The sequence below is a fragment of the Pan paniscus genome, chromosome 5 (assembly GCF_029289425.2).
Source record: "Pan paniscus chromosome 5, NHGRI_mPanPan1-v2.0_pri, whole genome shotgun sequence".
In the NCBI taxonomy this organism is placed as follows: Eukaryota; Metazoa; Chordata; class Mammalia; order Primates; family Hominidae; genus Pan; species Pan paniscus.
The window spans coordinates 189,153,028-189,176,600 of NC_073254.2; the positions used below are offsets into that span (position 1 = coordinate 189,153,028).

Here is a 23,573-nt window from a genome sequence, read left to right on the forward strand (position 1 = left end):
GTGAAGTGTTGTGTTATTTCTCCTTATTTATTCTTATTGGGTCTTATTAAAATCTTAGCATTTGTTAAAGAAAATAATATTCATCATTTAAAGACCAGACGGTTCAATCTAATGAATTTTAATAACACAACAAATTAAACCATGTTTGCCCCATTCTGTAAACAGCACTGCCTGCTTTTCTGCCCTGGCACAGTGTCCAGGCTTGGCCACGAGGGGGCACTTGAAACCTGCCTTTCGGTGCCTGGTCGTCGTCCCCTGAAGTGAAAAGTTGCCCTTCCGGTTATTTCCCTTCCTATTTGTCTGCCTCTGGGGTGTGTGGCTTCATTATCAGATCTCAGAAGCTTATGAACTTTAAAAAGGGTGATAAGCCTTGTGAAAACCCCCTTTGTGCATGTTTTCAAAAATGTATTTAACATCCAAAAAGAATGTTATGACACTCACTGTCTCCACGAGTGAAAATGTGTGTGCACATGTGTGCGTGTGTGTATGCATGTATGTATGCATCTGTGTATGTGTGCATGCATGTGTGTGCGTCTGTGTATGTATGTATCCGTGTGTGTGTATGCATGTGTGTGCATGTGTGTGTGTGCACATGCATCGCGTGCATGTTTTCTTGTGTGTGCATGTCTGTGTGTGTGTGTATGTGTGTCCCGGATAAATAAGCCATCAACTAAGAAGGAAACAGGCTGGCCTTTGTCTAGGGCCTGCCTTACATCTGCCGGAGTCCAAGTCCACAATTCTTCCCTTTCGATTTCTGCCTTTTCCATAACTGGCACTGACCAGCAGAAACAGAAGTGTGTTGTGAGGTCACCACCATCACCTTTCTGCTCATCCACACGTGTGCTGGGGTCTGCTGCCGGCAGCGGTGTGGCAGGACTCGGAGGTCTCTTGTGCAGGTCTGCGTCTCAGATGAATGAGGATGAAGTTTTGATTAGATGCCCTCTCCGTTCCCTGAAACTCTGGAATTCTAGGCCTGTCTCTTTTTCCTGCTTCCTTCCCTCCCTTCCTGCTTTCTTCTCTTCCTTCTTTCTTTTCTCTCCCCATCCCACCCTCCCTTTTCCCTTTTTCTCCCCCATCCCTTTACTCCCTAAATGAGTGTCTGAGGGGCCGACCACAGTGCCGTGCTGTGTCCTTTGGGAGTGTGTATTCAGAACTACAAGAAATCACTCTGTTCCTTCTCCTGTGTACTCACGGGACTTGATTCTTGCCCTGAGAAGAAGGCAGGAACCGGACACCTCCATCACCCTCTCTTTTTAAACTTTCCAACGTCAGGACAGCACCCTTCCCTCCACTCCCACCTTCAGACTCTCAGAGGAACAGGCCATCTTCACCTTGCGTTAGAACCTCTCCTCTGCAGCCAGGACCCAGGTGTCTTCACACATTCCCCAGGGTTTTCTCTCCACGCGGCTTTGCGCCCCATCCCTCATGTTCACATTACATTTAGAGAGGAAGCTGCACTGGCCCTGAGCCCCGCATTGCCTGGTGTTTCCCATCACTGCTCCACTGACCTTCCTGTCTCCTGCCGAGACGGTGGCTGTGGCCCCCGAAGCTGGGCTCCTGCCTTCCCTTGCCCCCTACACCCTCCTCAAGGCTCAAAGAGTGACAGGCTGTGGGCAGCCTCAGTCCTCTCCCCTCTCCATCTGCTTTCAACCAGGAATTAATTCGAGCAGGAACACCGCAGTGAACCCTTCCTGGCAGAATAGGACTGTGGTGTTGAAGATGAGGCTCAACCACCCTCCACCAGCCTGGCTGAAGTTTTTGCAGAACCATGCTGCCCTCCGGGTCCCTTCCCCCGATCCTTCTCCCTCACCAGGAGCCTGAAGCTCTCCCCAGCTTCTTGTGCTCTCCAACAAGTCCCTTGAAAAACCTGATCCCATATTTCAATTTGTTATGAATCTATGTTTCTTTATGTCTCAGAGCATACTATTAACACTTGCTTTAAAGGAATAGTGTACTAATTACAACATGGAGGTCAGTCTCCACTGACACTTTTCTTCTGGGATTGGGTCCTATTTTTCTGTTTCCTCGGTTGAAGGTTATAAAGGTTTTGCCACTGTCCTGGACACTGAAGGTCACGTGTTCAGACTCTGGGTTCTGTTGTATTCCTCCGAACAGTGCTCAGCTGTGTCATTGTTGTTGTTGGTAGAGTGGACACTCACTTGACTGGAAGAAAACTGCAGGCTCTGTCTTTGGACAGCAGATCAAATCTCAATTCAGACCTTTCATCTCTAGCTGGGCCGCTGGAGGTGTGTCTTGCATATGCACAGTTCAGGGGTCATCAGGTATTAGGGCAGAATTTATATACGAAACATGTGGATGCCCCTGTCTGTCTCTTTCTCCACAGATTTCTTCTTAATGTTTTTGTGTCTATGGTTACCCCCAATTTTACCCTGCGGTGTTCTTCAGATGAGAAAGACTGCAGGTTACCGACTGGAGTTTCACTGCCCCACGTGGCCTGCTGGAGCCTGGCCTTGGGCTAGAAGCTGTGAAGCTGGTATATTCACTCAGTGCCAACTCCTCTCCTCCAAGTGCTAATTCCGGCCCAGAAACTGCCTGCTTTGGAGCATGATGTAAACTTGGCCTCCCTTCATGCTACATACAGGCCACGGAAATGGGACAACCACCCCAGGGTGCTCTGGGACCAGCTTGCATTGATTTGCAAGAGTGATTGTTGAACATTCTGCAATTTCCAAGCTGGCTGTTCCATCATTTGTAGCTTGAAACCAGAAGTTGATTAAACATGGTGGGACCATTTATACCATGGTACTTGACAAACTACAAACCAGGTCTGTCTGTCTCTCTCTCTCTCTCTTTTGTGGGGAGGGCAACTAATGAGTACACTACTACCCAAGACATTTACCACTTTATTTCCTCAAATGTTGACTCTCACTCAGGACTTGCCAGCTTATGGTTTTTCTCTGTTCCTCCAGATAACTGTTATATGTCTCTCTCTCTCTCTCTCTCTCTCTCTCTCTCTCTCTCTCTCTCTCTGTGTGTGTGTGTGTGTGTGTGTGTGTGTGTGTGTGTGTGTGTGTGTGTGTGTTAGGAGTACGGTAGTAGTTCTACAAAAGAGCAACCTCAAAAGAAAACTCATAGCTGTTACCTCAAACAAGGTGAATAGGCTCTGATGGGAGCCTTTCAGCCATTATTATAAACAAAAACCCTTTCAATGTATCTTCAATAAAAAGATCCTCTCTCTTCTTTCTTAGACATCATGTGATCTCTGTTCCTATGACAGGCTCTTCTGATCCAATCATCTCTACTCATTCCTTAGGTTAATTTTTGGCCTGATCAGTATTAATGTTCATATTAAGGCTTTTCATAATCAATTTGTGACTTAACACAATTAATATATTTAAACATCTATTAAAACTGAAATACATTTGTGCCCATCTATAGAGAGGGAAGTTTCTCACATGTTCTCTACAAACACTGGCTCCTTGGTTACAAGAAACACTTTCACATTTTCTAGTCCCACAGGCTATTCACCAACTCTTATGTTTTGTCATGAAGACTAAGCTTAGCTCATAGTGGCAAATATACCACTTACTCAGTCATTCCTTCAAAACGATTTATTAACTGCTTGGATAATAACCATGTAAACAAGTATATTCATAATTACAAGAACTCGTACGTCATGAAGTAAAGAAACTGTGATACAGTTGCCCTAATAATAGAGAAACTCATTAGAGAGTGTGTTTGTAGAATGTTTGCCTGTGCAAGTAATATTTAAGCTAATATTTAAAGGAGGAGAAGAAATTGTTCACTAGGGAACTGAAGAATTAAGAAGTAAACATTCCAGAACATTCCAGGCATAAGGAACCTTGTGCCAAATTCCCTAGGATAAGAAAGAATTTTTCAGCATGTCAAAATAACTGAACGAAGCCGGTGTGGATGGATTTTAGTAATCAGGCAACAGTGATATGGAAGGGGTAGGAGTGAAAGCAGGAAAGGGTGCCACGTAGAGTACTGCAGACCAAGTTAAGCCACAAACCTGGGTTTTATACATTGCAATGGGGAGACATTGAAACAGCATAGTCAGGAGTGGCTGACATAATTCATAGGTAAAAAGATAACTGTGACCTGAATTACCAGCGGATTAAAGAGGGGAAGAGAGGGCAAAAGAAGAATCCAGGGGGCTCATTGGGAGAAGCTAAGGCTGTGTGGGCGGCAGGTTTTCGTGACTTGGACTCGGGTTAGGGCAGTGGAGATATGGAAGTTCCAGGCTGTTCAAGAACCCGGTCAGGCCCAGTGGGTTGTGTCATAAGAAATACGCTCTGGGGGCCGGGCGCGGTGGCTTACACCTGTAATCCCAGCACTTTGGGAGGCCAAGGCAGGCAGATCACAAGGTCAGGAGTTCAAGACCAGACTGACCAATATGGTGAAACCCTGTCTCTACTGAAAAAAAAAAAAAAATTAGCTGGGCATGGTGTCACGCACCTGTAGTCCCAGCTACTTGGGAGACTGAGGCAGGAGAATCGCTTGAACCCGGGAGGTGGAGGTTGCAGTGAGCCAAGATCACGCCACTGCACTCCAGCCTGGTGACAGAGCGAGACTCCGTCTCAAAAAAACAAAAAACAAAACAAAACAAAAAAAACATGCTCTGGGAAGCGTGCCTTGCTGAATCCTTAAAAACATCTGAATGTGAAGATCAGGTAGAAGGCAACGCACTTGCTGAGCCAGCATAGAAGGAACAGATAGAGAGGTTAGGGAGACAGGCGCTCGGCTTCAGAGTCGTCTTCTGTTCCTCATTGCCAGCTGGGTGTCCTGGAGGAAACATTGGTGATCTGATGGTGGGTTGGAGGAGAGCAGAATGCAGAGGACGCCATGAGGATTTCCAGCTCATGTGACTTGCTGGAGGATGGTGAATTGAAATTAGAACTCTTAGAGAAAGTGGTTTCTGAAAAACAACCTGAAGATGTACGCTTTTTGTGTATTGAGTTTCAAATGCTGGTAAGATATTTTAGTTGGAAATGACAAATAGGTGATTGAATATATATGATTTGGGAATTCTAATGTATGTTCTGGGCTGGAGGGAGAACTTTTGGAATCAGCACACAGATGAGATTTAAAGCCGTGGGAGTCCATAAAATTACCCTGGTAGTGATCTTCTCAATTTAATGCATATTTCTGGTGATTTCTTTTCCCTTACTTCAATCTGCAGTTCACCGGGTATAATTGGCTGAGTAGTGACCCCAGAGATAACGTGCAGGCCGGCATCCTTGGAACCTGGGAATGTGAGTTTGTTTGGAAAGATGGGATTAAGTTCAGGATCTTGAGATGAGGTCACCCTGGGTCATCTGTTGAGCCCCAGATCCAAGGAGCAGTGTCCTTATAAAAGAGAGGCGGGGATTTAGACACCCAGAGAAGCGGAGGGAATATGAGGACAAAGGCCATGTGCTGAGAAAAACCAGTGCGAGAACGCTGGCTGCCGCAGGGGTGAGAAGAGGAGGGAAACAGGGGTGAGAAGAGGAGGGAAGTAGGGGTGAGAAGAGGGAAGCAGGAGTGAGAAGAGGAGGGAAGGGGCTCTCTCCTGACCCCGGGGGACTGCGACTCTGCTGGCAGCCCCAGGGTGAGAAGAGGAAGGAAGCGGGGGTGAGAAGAGGAGGGAAGGGGCTCCCTCCTGACCCCAGGGGAGTGCGGCCCTGCTGGCAGCCGCAAGGGTGAGAAGAGGAGGGAAGCGGGGGTGAGAAGAGGAGGGAAGTAGGGGTGAGAAGAGGGAAGCAGGAGTGAGAAGAGGAGGGAAGTAGGGGTGAGAAGAGGGAAGCAGGAGTGAGAAGAGGAGGGAAGGGGCTCCCTCCTGACCCCAGGGGGAGTGCAGCCATGCTGGCAGCCGCAGGAGTGAGAAGAGGGAAGCAGGGGTGAGAAGAGGAAGGAATAGGCTCTCTCCCCACCCTGGGGGGAGTGCGGCCCTGCTGGCTAGCACCTCCATCCCTGGCTTTCCCCTCCAGAACGGCGAGGCAATGGATTTGTGTTGTTTAAGCCAATAAAGTTGTGTAATTTGTTCTTGGCAATACTAGAAATTCACATACCAGCTACCAAGTAGGGTCTGAAAGTCCTTAGTTTAAGCCGGAACCCCAGGTGATCCTGGTTAGTGGATCACCGTTAAGAAACGCTGACCTAGGGCGATACTACATGACTGAGTTTTGAAGGGTATCAGAATTAAACATTTAGTAGGAGGGAAAAAGCGGCTCCAGGACTTGGGAGGCCCGAGATGAGGCACAGAGAGAAACAGTACTTGGCTCCTAGGTTGTTTCTGTCTGACTCCAGTCGCATAATTGCACATTGGAAAAACAGTCTGGAAATGACGGGATTTGCATCGTGTTTTCAGTTCGTCAAGCGTCTTGACTCTGTCTGGATTTGTAACTAAACAATACCAGCAGGTGAGAGTGGTCACACGGAATGAATCACAAACGATCTTCAAAGGACAAACGTGGTGAATCCTCGAACTGGCAAAGGAAGAAGTAAACTCTGTCCCCACGAGCTCGCGCGACGTGACACCGCGGCCTCTCCTTGGCCCACTCACCACTTGGATGCTCTTCTTCAGGCTGGGAACATGCGCTTCCTCACAGCTGGAGCCATTCCTTCCTCCTCTTCAAAGGATTTTCTGAAATTCCAACCCCCACTCTGAAATTGTTTAATAAACTATCACAGTTTCACCTTCTCACCCTTCCACATGAGTAGCCTCTCTCCAGTAAGACTTGGCCCTAAAGGTGGGTGCTTTGACCTGAGTGTCTATGCCGGGGGCAGACAGAACCACCCGCCCTGAGCTCCCTGTTCACTGGTCTCCATGCCTCGTTGGGGGCGAGACTGCGGACTTTAATCTTCTATCTTTGAATTTTCCCTGGATCCAAGCTGGACTGCACTGCAATGCTCCTTGCCCTCCTTCCTGAAACAGCTCATCTTTGTCCTGGAAAAATGTCATGCTTGAGGCACTTTGGCCCTTGGGAAGAACAAGAGGGAAGACGGGAACCTCCTTTTTCTGGAGCTCCTACTGCGACTGGACCTTGTTGGCCGGTCAGTCTCACTCTCTGTTAAGCGCTGATCTGCTCCGTCCGTGAACCCCTCGTGGATTTTATACATTGGAGAACAGTCCCTGTTGCATTACTTCTCTTAATTTTCTTAACTCTGTCCTTCATTTAAAAGAAATCCTTAATTCTGATGTATCAATTATGTTAACTTTTGTTCTTTGGCATATTATTTAAAAAGTCTTTTTATCCTAAACTTACAGATATCCTTACACGTCTTCTTATACCATCTTTAACACTTTTACCTTTCACATTTAGTGCTTTCATGGATCTGGCATTCACCAGCTGTCATGAGGTGGAATCCAATTTATTTTTTACGTTCTAGGATTCAGCCACCTTCAATCTCCCTAACCGTTTCTAATAGTTTTGACATTTGTTCCTTACCAATCAACCTCCTTCTCAGCGATCTGACGTCTCCAGGACTGAACTTGGAGGAACTTCCCTGTAACCTGTGTTAGTTTGCTATCTTGTTGGAGGCTAGATGCTAATAATACCTGGGCTCATGTTTTTTGAGGGTGTCATTCTTTCTTTTTCTCTTGATGTTTTAAGCCTTTTGTAGAACTCAGGATTCCCAGCACTAAACCTCACCTGTGATGATTGAAAGTGATAAGATCCTTCAGTGCCTCTATCCAGTGGTATTCACTGCGTTCCCACCCTCTGGTGAGCCTCATGCTTGGTGATGCAGGGTGAGGAGGCGGGGAGGGGACTACCCACGGAGAGCCTGGAGGCTCAGGTGTGCTCAGGGGGGCCTGGTGCACTTGGCCTTTTGGGAAGTGCAGAAGTCCAGGGAATTGGTTTATTCGGGGACCTGGCTCTGTGCCTACATGCTCTAAGTGAGGAGCCATAGGCCCTACCAGTCCCCATCTCCGAGGGCAGGCAGCCAGACGTGAGCATTGAGGAAATGGAGGCACTGGGGAGGTATCATCCAGGGTTCTTGCTCACCAGGCCTTTGCATAGCAGTGGGGAGAGAACGGGCCCAGGGAGGACTCACCAAAGACCCATGGGAGCTGCATGGAGCATCCCAGGGCCCCAGTGCTCCCTCCTTCCACGATGTGGATGGCAGGAGGGGTATTCTGAGGACCCTCTACGTAGGCCAGCCTTTCACTTTCCTTTGCATCTTTCAATGCAGTTAAAAGTAGAACCTTCCTACCCCCATTGAGGACAGGGGCACCTAACTTCCACACGCCATGGAAACCCCCAGGGCACTTGAGGGCTGATGTCCAGTAGGGGCCAACACCTGCTCCTGGAATGAATTAATCAGCAAAATCATTGCAGCCCCCACATTATTTTCAACAAATGTTAAGGTGTTCTCTAATCTTTCACCCATTTTGGTTATTCATAGTGTATCACCACTATCTGAAATCACCTTGACTAGTTGTCTAGGTGAATTATCTGTCTCCCCACGAGGATGTACACTTTATACTTACAAGGTCCTGTTCATCTCACTAGTCCCTGGTTCTTCCTGTCTAAAACAATACTAGGCCTGTAGTAGGAGCTCAGCTGCTATTCAGGTCAATGAAAGGTATGAAGGGGTGACTGAATAATGATTTAATGCAAGAAGGTAGGACTTCAGGTGCCCTTGGCGGTCCTGTCATTAGCGGAGTCATTGTGGAAAGAAATGTACCAGTGCTAAGTAGAATTAAGCAGGTAAATAAAGCATTCGATTTGTTAGGTTAATCCCTTGGCAATAGCTCTCAGTTTATTTTATGGGCACGTTCTTATTTTATTTCATTATCATTTATTAGATTCAAAATATTATGAGAGCCTTGAGGACCCATTTAAAATAATCTCCACATCCACAGCCATCGCAGATTATGACAATAAATGTGCTTAATTGAATCATGAACTGTCACACTGACTCCACTGCCCCACGCTGTGACACTGTTGCACCCCCATGCTGGGAGCTCAGTGACAATGCCAACATCGTGCACCTGTAGTGCAGGGAGTGGAGCCTGCCATGTCTTCACTGTCACGCAGATGGCAATGTCACAAGCACGGCCATTGCTGTGAAATGCTACACAGCTAAGAGACGAATCCCAGCAGTGACATGGCACATCTCAGAAGTGTAGCTTTGAGTGAGAAAATAAAAAATAGGATATACCTCATAGCAAAAAGTTGTTTATATAAATCAATAAACACACTCACAATAAAGAGCACTGCATACCCCACCTGTAAATATGCATCTCCGAGCACACATCTGAAATGCGCCGGGGGGGATAAGTGAATGGGACGAGAAGTGGGGTGGGGGCAGGCACAGAGAGGAGACTAAAGACAGAACAGGAGCTAACCAGGGGCCGTGGTAGGGGAGCAGGGCCAGCGTCACCTCCTGCACCCGGGGCCTACAATGCCCTCACTCACTGGGAGGAACTGCATGTTGCAGGGAAAGTTGAGTTCCTCTATGAAATAACTCGCTTCCATTAGAAGGTATTAAAGGTCCTCAGACTGGAACCTTCCTCAGCAAGCGGCAGTATACACAGGTAAGCACTTTTGTATTTTCTAAATAAACTAACAAAATGAACTCTAAATGGAGCCATTCCTCTCGGGGGAAAATGCCCCATTCTTAATAGCTTGACTTTTCGGCTGTTTCATTTTGAGGGTTTATAATTCAGTTGAACACATGTCCTGTCATACTGGGTTATGGCCGGGGATGTGAAGGTAATTTTCACTGGGCCCTTGAGTTCCTCATGTTTTGAATCTAACAGATGATCATGGAATATGGCTGTGACCATAAAATGAATAGAGAGCTACAGTCAAAGAATTAGCCTGACGACGCCTCTTCTTAGCGGTTAACTGTTGTGCAACAGAAGATGACTATTATTCAGTTAACAAACAAGGCCTAAGTGGGGTGTGAGCTCTGCACATCAGGAAGCTCTGTATGAATTCTAAATGAGGACAAATGTGAATCTTTGTAAAAATTATCATAAGCAATTTGGGCTCATAATACAACTACACATTATGAATGAACACTAAGTATTTAAACTTTTGTTAAGAAAATTTTTATTCGTTAAGAAATGAAGGTAATGGACAGTGATCAGTAATACCATCTGATAATGAGGTCAGCCGCGTGCTAGCTTTTGTATTCTGGGCTAGCCTAAGGCAGACGTGTGATCACCTCGCATTTCTTTCCGTTGCTTTACCCGGCCTCGCCTAGGTTCCCCTCCTTTCCTCCTGTGTGCCTCCCCTGCTGCCCACACCCAGCCTTGACTCTGCTGCTTCTCCCCTCCCAAGGCTGAGGGACCCTGACCACAATCATGCCTCAGACTCTGGGCTACCCTTTTTTCCTCTCTGTCTTGGATTTTATTTTCTGCTTTCTAAAGTGTCATCATCATGCATTTTTTTTCTGAGGTCATACTTTTCTGGTGTCTAATGGAGAAGAATTGATAAAGATACTGAAGAAAACAGTATCTACCAAATTGGGTACTGTAAGTCCATTGCTAAATTAAGAACTTTACATATATTATCTCATGATTACCTCTATGGGAGAAAATATTATTCCTACTTTACAGGTGAGAAAACTGAGACTCAGAGAAGATAAGTCACTTGGCCAAAGACACACAGTCAGTTAATATAGGAGCCAGGACGAGTGCACACTCGTGAGCATTCTGTTAGAACACCAGGCATTTAAAAACATGAATGCAGAAAACCACAACCAGAAAACCACTTCAGTATGTACTCAGTGTGTGTGTGTGTGTGTTTGTCCCTGTGTATATACTTACATACGTACATATTCATATATAGGGATTGGCTATAGGGACTTGGATTACACAACTGTGGGAACTCCTAAAGCAGCCTGTGTCAGGCTGCTGTTATCAGGCTGAACCTGACACCGGGTCCTGAAGTTTAGAAGCCAGGCATTCAGGAAGGAACAATCACAAGCCTGACTGGAATCCCATTGGGATGGGCTGAAACCCATGTCCATTCCTGTTGCCTCTGACTTTGGTGTGAGCTTCCTGCAGAAGCTGCCCTTTTGCTAGCGCATTACACACACACATCTAGCCTGAAGTCAGAAGAGCTGAGAGAGAATCCAGTTTAAAAAAAAAAAAAAAAAAAAGCAGTTGCAGGACCAGCTGCTGCTTCACACCGATGCAGTGAGTCAGCGGATCAGCTGCAAGGGTGTGAGCTACTAAATGGCTGCTGCTTCCTCTCCATCTTCCAAGTCTCAAACAAACACTTTCTTGTGGTCTACCTTAAAAAGACACATACGAAAGGTGGCTTCAGAGGAATGTCATTCTGCCTGGCTATGTCAAGACATTTCAAAGTCACTACAATCACATGAAACAGAACTATGTCAGAGTAGTGGGGACACTTCTAGATCTGGGGACACTCTTGCTGCATCTCAGAATTTTGTCTCACTTGAGTTCCCCCAACCGTGCTTGTGCCACATGCCTTTCAACTTAAAAATGATAAGGTCTATAAATTTTGAAAGCCAACTTTATTTCTTACAGAGGGTTACAGCCTACGAGGTGCTCCTTCTGACAGGCTGGGAAGTATAGCCTCTGGCAGGGATCTTTAGCAGGCATTTCAAAGGAGAAAAGGTGAGACAGGAACTTATGCTGAAGGGGTTGGCTCAACATACATATTCAACAGATTATAGGAGGAGCGATGAATATTCATGAAGGTGTCCTGACCCATGTTTATTGAACAAACATGCATATTACATATGATCCATATTTACTCTGAGGTGGAGACTTAACATTCAAATGCATTACAATTAAGCCTTATATGTCACAGTGTGAAGTAGGGACACAGGCACTCGGTGCACAGCTGCTGTAAACCAGCCAGAACCAGTCCGTGGTCGGTGACCTCAACAGGAGACAGGTATTGAAATCAGCCCCTTGTCAATCAAAGCTATAGTTATGGCTGGTGGAGCAGGCGGTCAGTCCACGTTTCATGATTGGTGAGCTGCAGTTCCTTCAACATTGCTTATCTCTTGGCCAGTGCTTGTTTAGCTGCTAGAGAAAAATAAAAGCCTTGTGTCGGTAAGAACATAGTTTACTCTTTTAGTGTAGGCTGCGTGACTTAACCCTTTCCTGGCATTGCCTTAGGTCCTATTGATAACTTGGCATTTTATTGCCACAAAGAGTCAGTCCTATCCGTCTTATGACCTCTATTTTAACATTAGTGCTGGTCAGCTGTTGTGTCTAAACCGCAAAAAGGAGTGGGTATAAGGAGGCGTGTCTAACCTCCCATCCCATCAGGGCTGAGAACTAACATGTAAAGTTTTCTCTGGGGTCCCCTTGGCCAAGAGGGGGTGGGTTAGTCGCAGGGGGCTGAGGATTTTATTTTTAGTTCTCATGCCATACTTGTTTACTCATTTTTTTTATCATTAGCATATTTCAAAATTTTTCTTATCTATGTATCTATCTTTGAGAATATTTCTATGTCTTCATGTTTATCAGTTTTTTTTTTCTTCTGTAACATGTGATCTTCCATAAATCCCACCCAGTACAGTTTTCATCTCAAATTATTGTTTTCACTTCTGGTAATCTGATTTGGGCCTTTTTGAAATCTTCCATATCTCTTCTTAGCTTTTTGAACACATAGAGCATAGTTACAATAATGATTTTAATCATCTTATCTGCTATTTGTTCATTTTTGACAACTGTGGATGAGTTATGATCTCCTTTTCTCTGCATCATAAAACATGTTTTCTTGCTTCTCTTGATGTCTGGTAATTTTTGTCTCAGAGCTAGACATAGTTATTTTTCTTCTTGGGTATGGGACATGTTTGCCATCCTATTCTTGAGCTTTTCTGGGAGAGACAGTAAGTTACTTGAAAGCAGTTTGATTCTGAGCCATTTGAGTTTTGCTTTTTATATATTTTAGGAGAGACCAGAGCAGTGCTTTGTCCAGCCCCGATATTTCCCCCAGCTGGGCAAACCCCTTGTGCAGCCTCTCCAATGGGCTGTGCTTCTGAGGCCTTTCTGACTAGTGGGAAAAGGCACCATTCCAGGCCTGGGTGAGCTGTGGGCAGTGTTTCTCTCAATCCTTCCAGATGGTTCTCTCCCTGGGAGTAACTACCTTGGCCTCAGATGGTTTTTTCCCGTAGGCATATGCTGATTAATATTCTGTTGAATGCTGCAGGATTACGCTGGGCAGATCAGTGGAGTTCTCATTCTGGCTCTCTCATCTCAGGGACTCACTCCAGTGGCCTGCGTAGCCCCTTCGGTCTTCTGAGGCCTCAGCTCTGCCTCCTCTGCTCAGGGAGTCACCAGGGTTCTTCTCGGTTTCCTCCTGTCTGGGCTGTGGCCTGGAACCCCCTCAAAGCAGCACCTTTGGGCCGTTGTGGGGCTCAGTGTTTTTTACTGCACTCTCTCATGGGTCACTGCCCTTTGTTGCTCCATGTCCAGTGTCTCAAAAGCCATTTTAAATAGATTCCATCCCTCTTTTGGTAGGAGATGGATTAAATCCCTTTCATACACTTGAAGCAGAAGTTATCCACTAGTATATATTTGCATATGTGTTCTCCCTACTGGTTTTATCGAATGTATCCGAATCATGAATGCCCTGTGAGTCACACATTGTGAATCATGAACTTAGTGATGGCCAAATAATAGGTTATCAGACAGCCAACATGAGGTTGGTGGTAAAGACAAGGCCTCAGAAGCCTAAAGTTAACACACCTCTACTTTTATGACCAGCGGAGACTGCTCAAAACGTTCCTAACAATCACAACCACAACCACAACAACAAGACAAACCTACAAGTAGTCATCTAATTATTTTTCTGGAGTTTTAATACTACGACAACATTTAATGACTTTCTCTGTCTTAAGCAGAGGGTTGGGAAGTGATGCAGAATTTATCATTGGGATATGAGGTTTGTGCAAATCGTATGGAGTGTGATGGAGGTTGTGGAGGCAAGCAGGCCAGATTTGGGCCCGAACTCTGCATTCCGTGAAGTGGGACTTTGGTGGAGTCATAAAACATCAATAAGCTTCCACTTCTTTTCTGCAAATATAGCAGTATTGCCTGCCATGCAAGGCTGTTGCAAACACTGAGAAAATATATAAATCTCCTATACAGTAAGATCTCTAACAATGTTAACTACTACTGAATAATATTGCTATTGATTTAATATTTAATACTATTGCTATTTTATTTGTAATATTGCCATTATTTATAATTTTATTACTAATAATCAAACACAACTCAAAATCAGAGAAAATATCTTTCCCAGAAACGTTTTCACTTTGCATACCTATGACCAGCAGAGGCTGCTCAAATCATGAACTTACTAATGCATCCAAAGTCCCACGTCATGGAAATATTCTCAGGATTTGTCATTGCTCATGGTTTTTCCCTTATAGGCCATAACTACTCCTCATTGTTGTCCAAGTGGGACTGAGAGTTCCTTTCCACTTTGTCTGCAGGGTCTTCAAAGGCGTCCTTAGAAAAAGATTAATTCCAGTGTTTCTTACGCATGATCATTTGATTTTATTCCCCTATGCCCAAGCGTTAAGATGTTTTTTATTTTTTTTTTCCTATTGGATCAAGTAGGCTATGTCCCAGTGTATAAATCTCACTTATTACACATAAATAAAATATGATTGAAATCTCTATATGTGCTTTCCACTGCGTCAGACGGAAGTTTGGAGACAGAAGTGATTGAACACAGGTCAGACGAATCATACGCCCTTCGCCCTCCCCACCTCAGAGGTCGGATGTGGTGATCGGGGCTTTCCACATGTCTGAAATGTCTGACATGGATGTGGTTTTTTTAAGCAAACTTCTTAGAACTCTGTTTTATTTTACATTTACAGAAAAACTGAGAAAGCAGTACTGGAATCCCACAAGCCCCACACCACTTTCTGCTGCCGTGAACGTTTTTCCTGGTGTGGTGCATCTGCCTCAGTCATAGAAGCAGTGTTGGTAATCAGCATCGTGGAGGCGGCGTCGGTGGTCAGCGTCGTGGAGGCGGCGTCGGTGGTCAGCGTCATGGAGGCGGCGTCGGTGGTCAGCGTCATGGAGGCGGCGTCGGTGGTCAGCATCGTGGAGGCGGCGTCGGTGGTCAGCGTCATGGAGGCGGCGTCGGTGGTCAGCGTCCTGGAGGCGGCGTCGGTGGTCAGCATCGTGGAGGCGGCGTCGGTGGTCAGCGTCGTGGAGGCCAGGTCAGTGGTCAGCGTCGTGGAGGTGGCGTCGGTGGTCAGTGTGGTGGAGGCAGCGTTGGTAATCAGCGTTGTGGAGGCCACGTTGGTAGAGTCATGGAGGCAGTGTCGGTAATCAGCATTGTGGAGGCAGCGTCGGTAGTCAGCGTCATGGAGGCGGCGTTGGTGGTCACTGTCATGGAGGCCATGTTGATAGCATCATGGAAGCAGCGTCGGTAGTCAGCGTCGTGGGGGCGGCGTCGGTAGCGTCGTGGAGGCCGCGTCGGTGTTCAGCGTCGTGGAGGCCACGTTGGTGGCGTCATGGAGGCGGCATTGGTAGTCAGCGTCGTGGAGGCGGCGTCGGTAGTCAGCGTCATGGAGGCAGTGTTGATAATCAACATCAGCTCAGGGCGTCCTTGATCCGCGTCCCCTCAGTCTTCCCTCCTGCGCAGGATCCCACGTGACACTTAGTCCTCATGTCTCCGCAGCTTCCTCTGCTCTGTGACAGTTTGATGTGCTCTTTTCAAAGAATGTGTTTCAGATTCTTCTTAATTATTCCAAAAGCCCATTATCTAAAGTGGAATTCTAAATTTCCCTTTAAGAAATAAATAGCCAGGGCCAGGCGCAGTGGCTCACTCCTGTAGTCCCAGCACTTTGGGAGGCCGAGGCGGGCGGATCACGAGGCCAGGAGATCGAGACCATCCTGGGCTAACACGGTGAAACACTGTCTCTACTAAAAAATACAAAAAATTCGCCAGGCGTAGTGACAGGTGCCTGTAGTCCCAGCTACTCGGGAGGCTGAGGCATGAGAATGGTGTGAACCCGGGAGGCAGAGCTTGCAGTGAGTCGAGATTGAGCCACTGCACTCCAGCCTGGATGACAAAGCGAGACTCCATCGCAAAAAAAAAAAAAAAAAAAAAAAAAAAAGACAGAAAGAAAGAAATAGCCAGGCACAGTGGCTCATGCCTGTGATCCCAGCACCTTCGGAGGCTGAGGCAGGCTGGGTTCAGTTAAGCCCAGGAGTTCAAGACCAACCTAGGCAACAGAGTGAGGCCTTATCTCTACAAAATACAAAGGAAAATTGGCCGAATATGGTGGTGTAGGCTGTCGAGGCTGTGGCCCCAGCTACTCAGGAGGGTGAGGCGGGAGGACGGTTTGAGCCCCAGGAGGTGGAGCCCGCAGTGAGCCAGGATCACACCACTGTACTCCAGCCTGGGTATTAGAGCAAGACCTTGTCTCAGAAATAAATAAATAATAAATAATAAATAAAAACTGAAGTCCCATCTGACTTTGTTTTGTAAAGTAGACATTTATTTAACCCTTGTTGTGGTTGTTTGAGTTACAGAGCAGCGATGATCCTCCCAGGTGAGGAGCCGTGTCCTCTGTCCTCCTAGGTGGGAGGCGGGGTCTTCTCTGTCCTCCCACATGGGGAGCAGGGTCTTCTCTGTCTTCCTGGGTGGGGAGCGGGATCCTCTGTCCTCCTAGGTGGGGAGCGGGGTCCTCTCTGTCCTCCTGGGTGGGGAGCGGGATCCTCTGTCCTCCTAGGTGGGGAGCGGGGTCCTCTCTGTCCTCCTGGGTGGGGAGCGGGATCCTCTGTCCTCCTGGGTGGGGAGCGGGATCCTCTGTCCTCCTGAGTGGGGAGCAGGATCCTCTGTCCTCCTAGGTGGGGAGCGGGGTCCTCTCTGCCCTCCCAGGTGAGAAGCGGGATCCTCTCTGTCCTCCCGGGTGGGAAGCAGGATCCTCTCTGTCCTCCTGGGTAGGGAGTGGGGTCCTCTCTGCAGCTCTCCCTGTCTCTGTCTCCTCGCTCTCCACCTCTCCTGCTTTCTTGTGCTCTTCTTCTTCCCTGCTTCTCTCCTTTTCCTTCTTTTCTTCTCCCTGCCTCTCTGTCTGACTTGCCCCTTCTCAGGAGTGCATATCCTCACACAATCTCCACCAGAAGCATGTTCTGGTATTTCAGAATTTTTTTTTTTAGCCAAATCTTCAAAATTCCGTAAACTTTGGTTTCCTTGAGTCAAAAATGTAGAAGATTCTAATACTCGTTGTGATAGTACTGAGTGCCAACTTGACTGGATTGAAGGACACAAAGTATTGTCCTGGCTGTGTCCATGAGGGTGTTGCCAAAGGAGATTACCATTTGAGTCAGTGGGCTGGGAAAGGCAGGCCCACCCTCAATGTGGGTGGCCACCATCTAATCAGCCGCCGGCTTGGCTAGGATAAAAGCAGGCAGAGGAACGTGGAAGGACTGGACTGGCTGAGTCTTCCTGCCTCCATCTTTCTCCCGTGCTGGATGCTTCCTGCCCTTGAACATCAGACTCCAAGTTCTTCAGCTTTTGGACTCTTGGACCTTGGACTTACACTAGTGGTTTGCCAGGGGCTCTCAGGCCTTCGGCCACAGACCAAAGGCTGCACTGTCGGCTTCCCTACTTTTGAGGTTTGGGACTCGGACTGGCTTCCTTGCTCCTCAGCTTGCAGATGGTCTACTGTGGGACTTCACCTTGTGATTGTGTGAGTTAATTCTCCTAATAAACTCCCTTTCATGTATACATCTATCCTACTAGTCCTCTAGAGAACCCTCACTAATACACTCACCTTGGCGAGTTATTGAGAGAATTAAGTCAAATAACAGAATCAAAAGACTGACTCATGTCAGGAGCTGAAAGATCCAGTTCCTTCTCTCATTCACGCTCAGATTCCCTCATCTCCTGCAGCACCAAAGGCGTGGGCGGCTCCCCTGTAGCACACAGGTAAATTGCAATTACATGATCTCACACTGCCCACTGAATCCGGCAAAGGCTTAAACTTAGAACCCACTTTTTCTGTCTTCACTGCCCCCTGCCATGTACGTCCCTCTAGGACACTTCATTTCAGCTTACATCCTGAAACTCTCAGCAATTCTCTTCCCTGCCTCAGTTTCTCCATTGTGATCAGCATGCCCTGGGCCTCCCCCAGGTTCCCTTCCTTCCCATCATTGGGTGCGTTCCTGCTTAGCGCCTTATCCCAGCTGCTCCTCACACCCTCACCTTTTTCCAGATAGATCTTCCTCTTCTGCACAGGCTCCTCCTGACTACTTATCTGTTCTGAAAGCCAGCACGATTCCACGATCCTCAGATCACATTGCACACCGAAGACCCCAAAGGTCACCTACTGCCTGGAATATTCGCCTTGCACCCCCACCCTCCTGTTCCTGCCTATCCAACATGGATTTCCTTACAGCACAGGCCTAGAACAAAATCAACCTGCAACTTTCAGTAATTCCGTTTCTTCTGACTCAGTGAAAACATGGATGCAGCTCTGTCTTCATCCAGGACAGGCCCCTCCTGCACTTGAATGACTTTGTGTACTTCTCAATGTCCTGTCCCGTTGAGTTTGCTTCGATTTCTATTTGTCTAATGAAATCAGTTCAACATTTTTGGAAAGCATTCCTACATTCCACACACAGTGCTGAGGGTAGGATCTCTGCTGAAAGCCACACCTGCTCAGGCCCACCTGCTGAAAGCCACACCTGCTCAGGTCACCTGCTGACAGCCGCACCTGCTCAGGTCACCTGCTGAAAGCCGCACCTGCTCAGGTCACCTGCTGACAGTCGCACCTGCTCAGGTCACCTGGTGAAAGCCGCACCTGCTCAGGTCACCTGCTGACAGCCGCACCTGCTCAGGTCACCTGCTGACAGCCGCACCTGCTCAGGTCACCTGCTTCCTGTGCTGCAGGAAGACAGAGGGGGCTTCTACTTTCACCCGGCCTTCCACATGCCATGCAGTGCATCTCATTCATGGGTTCTTATTGCCATCCACAATCTGCCGGCAAGGAAATTTGGAAAGTCTCCCCAGGTTTACATCTGTGTGATCTAAGGGGAAGCACCAGTACTGCCGGAGAACTGAGCCCCAGCTCCCTAAGCCACTTGTGTCTTTCCACTCCCTACCCCAGTTGGTGCAGGGTCGTGTTTGTCAGTTGTGGAATGGGTGTCCTGGGAGGCACGGTGTTGTTTTAGTGCTGAGGGACTGCCCCCTCTTTCACTAGCAGATGTTTAGGCAACATCATAAGCGTTTCTCATGCAACAGCCCATTAATGCTCACATGAACCTGATTATGTAATGACTTAGTGACAAGGATTTTCTATTACAAACAGGAAGAGGGGGCTCCAGAGGTGAAGGCCCTGCCTGAGAGCACAGGACTGCTAAGTCTGGGCAGATGGACGCAGGATGAGCCCACGGGACCTTTGCATCTAACCACTGCACGAAGCCCTGCCCTCCAAGAGTGGTGACTTGGGGAGACACCCCAGTGTGGTAGACCCCATGACAGAACCAGAGGAGAGTGGGAAACACCATGTTTGCCAGCCATGAGGAACCATCCAGAGAATAATGGCAGCTCCCCAGGACAGAGACGTGCACACAGGAGCCGCCGGGCACCGTCATGAGGAACCATCCAGAGAATAACGGCGGCTCCCCAGGACAGAGACGTGCACACAGGAGCCGCCGGGCACCGTCATGAGGAACCATCCAGAGAATAATGGCGGCTCCCCAGGACAGAGACGTGCACACTGGAGCCGCCGGGCACCGTGAGCTCTGCTTTCGAGAGTGCTTGACATCTGGTCGCAGGATGATTGTATTTTCTGTTACTCTTTTTATTCAGTGTAAGGTTTTCTTCTCCTTTTTATAGTCCTCTACTGAGTCCCTGGTTATCCTTGACTTAGAGCAATTCCATATCACATAGATCTCCAAATTCCCCAGACTAGAAAATGTGCTTTTGAACAAATTGTGTGGCTTTACTAGAGCATGATAATTGGCAAAAAGAAAACTTGCAAGACTCAGGGCCCAAAAGCCTGACAATCACAAATCAATCTCCGTAGTTTTTGTCCACCCATTGTGGCAAAGGGAGAATCTGAACTGCGGTCTTGAAACCAGTGGCTGATGTGAAGCTCCTTGGGACGCAGTGGTGAGGGGCTCCTGCGTCAGAGTCATCTGGCTGCACTTCCGGTGCTACATGACCTTAGGGGAGTCACCAGGACTCCCCAAATAACGCCAACACCTCCAGCACGGGGGAGGGGGTGTTGGTGGTGACTACAGCATGATGACTAGTGGCACCAAACACTTTGCCACGCGGAATGAGCAGGGCAGTCCGTGGACACCCACGTGGTGTGGTATGTTGTTGAATGAGCCCAGATCATCGGTCCCCCCCATCCACAGAGCATTCAGACATCAGATCTTCTTACACGATTCACCCACACTGGAACAGAGCAGGCTGCTGTATTATTTTTGCTTGAAAGTGATGATGGTGATGGAGGTTGTGAGACCTTGGGTCTGGTCTTAGTTTAAAAGGATTTAAGCAAGAGACACACAGCAAAGGAGACGCAGCATGAAGTAATTTTTTGCAAAGGAAAAATAATATTTTGACAGTTAGGTGCAGAATAGACAGGACAGCTTGGGAGAGAGAGGATTCAGGGCGGGTGCTCTCCAAGGTAAGACAGCAGAGAGCAGCAGGAGGGAGGCTCCCTCTGTGGGAGTCTTCCACGATTACCCACGAGGGGGTGGGAGGAGGCGCTGCTTGGGGCATGTTCTGGGTGCTCCTCTGGATGCACGCATGGTAGTTGTCCGTGCTTGCTCACATGTCACATGTCTCAGGGTCTTGTATCTCCACCCATGGTTTGCTTTTTATGATTATAAAGAGCAAAGGGTCAGTTTGAGGACGGTAAAATCAAAGTGCACATGCTCTCTGCAGGGGAAATTCCCTACTGAAGGTAGCTTTGCTTGAGGGAGCTCAGTGACAATATCAATGCTGAGGCTTGCTGTGTTGATTTTACAGTCACCACGTACACCGTACACTACTGTCCACCAATGTCCACCACCACTGTGGACCACCCAAGGACACGGCTACTTCCTTGACTACCTATCCTGCCTCAGTGATTGGTATTTAATTTAAATTTTGGAACATTTTGAATTTAGTTTTTATCAGGGTTCTGCTTCTATCCAGTGCTGACACTCGTGGCAAACCCCGGTGGCATAGAAGCCTTGGTTCTCACATGGATATGTCACTCCCTTCTGACATATTGGCACCTGAGCATGACTTCTGCCTACAGAGGTAGGAGCATTGCAGCAGGCAGAGGCCGGCTGCACTGGTGGCTTCAGCGGGGACAGGAGAGGACTCCGGAGTGGCCCCAGGGATCACCCACAAGCACATATAAAATGGCTTTCAGGACTTCCAGCAACAGTCCAGGGAGGGGATGCTTTATACTGGTAACTAGAACAAGAGAAGTTATCACTATGTACTGTTTACATACAGCTTTACAACAGGCTCTACTGGCCTGGAGAAAAAGGATAGAAAAGCAAACATACTCATTCATTATTACTTAAGAACAATTCATTCATTGAATCCAAAATATTCACGGAGCAGCAGCTGTGACAAAGCTGATCTGGGTGTCCCTGTTAAACGGAAAATCACATATATAAGAAAGCTTAATTTATGGATATAGAAAAAGAGTGAGGGATTTTGTCAATCAAATTTTAAAACATGACTAACAAGTGAAGAGTTTAAAAATACCATTATTCTTGAACAAAATACTACACACCTAAGTAACAAACACGGGTGGTCATTGCTTGATATATAAGCGTTTCTGTGTTAGCAGATGACTGCGTCATACTTTTTCTTTGATGGTCAGAAGTGTGTGAAACGGGCACATGCTGACTCTCTATTTTGAGGAGGTTTGTGTAATTTGTGTTGTGATGTTGCTCTGAAGCCCTCTGAGATGAGCCTGGGAGGTGTTGTCTTGGTGCACAGAGACGCGTCACAGTGTAGACTGTGGCCCTCCCACGTTGATTCAGGGGTGCTGTGGCAGGCGTGTGGAGGGGACCCCACGCAGGAGCACCTCCTCATCCCTGAGGAGCTGGGGGACTCCTGGCAGATGCAGCCCCACCAAGCTGCCCTGGGGCCCCACAGTGCTCGGTGTCCGGCTTCAGACAGACAAGCAGCTGTCCTATCGCTTCCTCTTATTTTTAAGCCACTGCTTGAATGCTTCGTACTCATATAAAGGATCTCTGACATTGCTCTTCAGAATCGAGGAATTTCTTCATATCCTATGGCTTAGATTTTGCCAGATCAGAGGAAAATTGTGGCCACCCTGGGCAGAGCTATTCCTGGAAATGGCCTTTGCCAGTGGCGAGATCTCTAATCCACAGGCCTTCCTGCTGCCAAATTCCTGGCCTTTGAAGCCTGCAGCTGGGGAAAAGCCACTCTGCATCAGTTCATGTTTCTTTTTCAAACTTTTTCCCCTTCTATTATTTCACAACCAAACTCTGCCAGGGCCTGGCTTTTAGTTATTAAAGGGCCAAGCATCATTTTTTTCCAATGCTTTTAAAAAGGAGGGGAAGGATTTCCCAGAGATACGTGGTGCCTTCCCCGTGCACACAGACGCTCCAGAATCACAGCCACCTTCTATGAACTCTCGTACAGGGCCTCATCTTCCATGGTTAATTTAGCAATAGGGATTGTGTGCTTCAAAGCGATACCTCATTCCTAGGTAGAAATTTATTTAACTTCAAAAACCTTTGTTATTGAATATATTAAGAACTACGTCTTAGTGATGATGATATGAGAAATTCATCTATCAAAACATCACTAGAGGGCCGGGCGTGGTGGTTCACGCCTATAATCCCAGCACTTTGGGAGGCCGAGGCAGGTGGATCACTTGAGGTCAGGGGTTCAAGACCAGCCTGACCAACGTGATGAAACCCTGCATCTACTAAAAATACAAAAATTAGCCAGGCATGGTGGTGGGCGCCTGTAATCCCAGCTACTTGGGAGGCTGAGCCAGGAGAATTGCTTGAATCTGGCAGGCAGAGGTTGCAGTGAGCCGAGATCACACCACTGCACTCCAGCCTGGGCATCAAGAGTAAAACTCAGTCTGGAAAAAAAAAATCACTAGGCACCCCCATGATTATGTACAATTCTTTCTTGTAAATTAATAAAATACTTTTTTAAAAATGAGGATTATAGTTAAGAGCATTACATTAAAAAAGAAATGTCTATTTAATTATGAAAACTGAGATAATGAGGTAGAGAGTGGTTTTTTGTTTTTTTGTTTTTTTGAGATGGATTCTTGCTCTGTTGCTCAGGCTGGAGTGCAGTGGTGTGGACTCGGCTCACTGCAACCTCTGTCTCCCAGGTTCAAGCATTTCTCCTGCCTCAGCCTCCCAAGTAGCTGGGATTACAGGCACCTGCCACCACACCTGGTTAATTTTTGTATTTTTAGTAGAGACAGGGTTTCACTATGTTGGCCAGGCTGGTCTCGAACTCCTGAAATGAGATAGATTTTAAATGTTGTATATTGCAAGAGAGCAGTGAGAGGCAGTGAGAGACTGGGGGTGGGGGGGGCAGGAGACAAGTGTGAGTTTGCAGCCGAGCTCCCAGGCACCACCACTGTAGAGATGCAGGCAGGTCGTGTGTCTCTCTGAACCTCAGTTTTATCAT

General features: G+C 47.3%; 1 protein-coding gene across 2 annotated transcripts in view; it reads left to right on the forward strand.

Annotated features, from left to right (window-relative positions):
• Positions 1 to 19,905, forward strand: part of LOC134730639 (uncharacterized) — a 96,903-nt gene extending 76,998 nt beyond the window's left edge. Inside the window, exons 2-3 of one of the 2 annotated variants that reach the window (XM_063605544.1) lie at positions 14,791 to 15,138; positions 19,240 to 19,905. In XM_063605544.1, the coding sequence (XP_063461614.1) occupies positions 14,791 to 15,138; positions 19,240 to 19,261 (370 nt within the window). In that variant the 3' untranslated portion in view covers positions 19,262 to 19,905. Of the gene's footprint in view, positions 1 to 14,790; positions 16,058 to 19,239 lie in introns of those variants that run through there. The other variant, XM_063605543.1, reaches the window with a different exon arrangement.
• Positions 19,906 to 23,573: the final 3,668 nt, after the last annotated feature.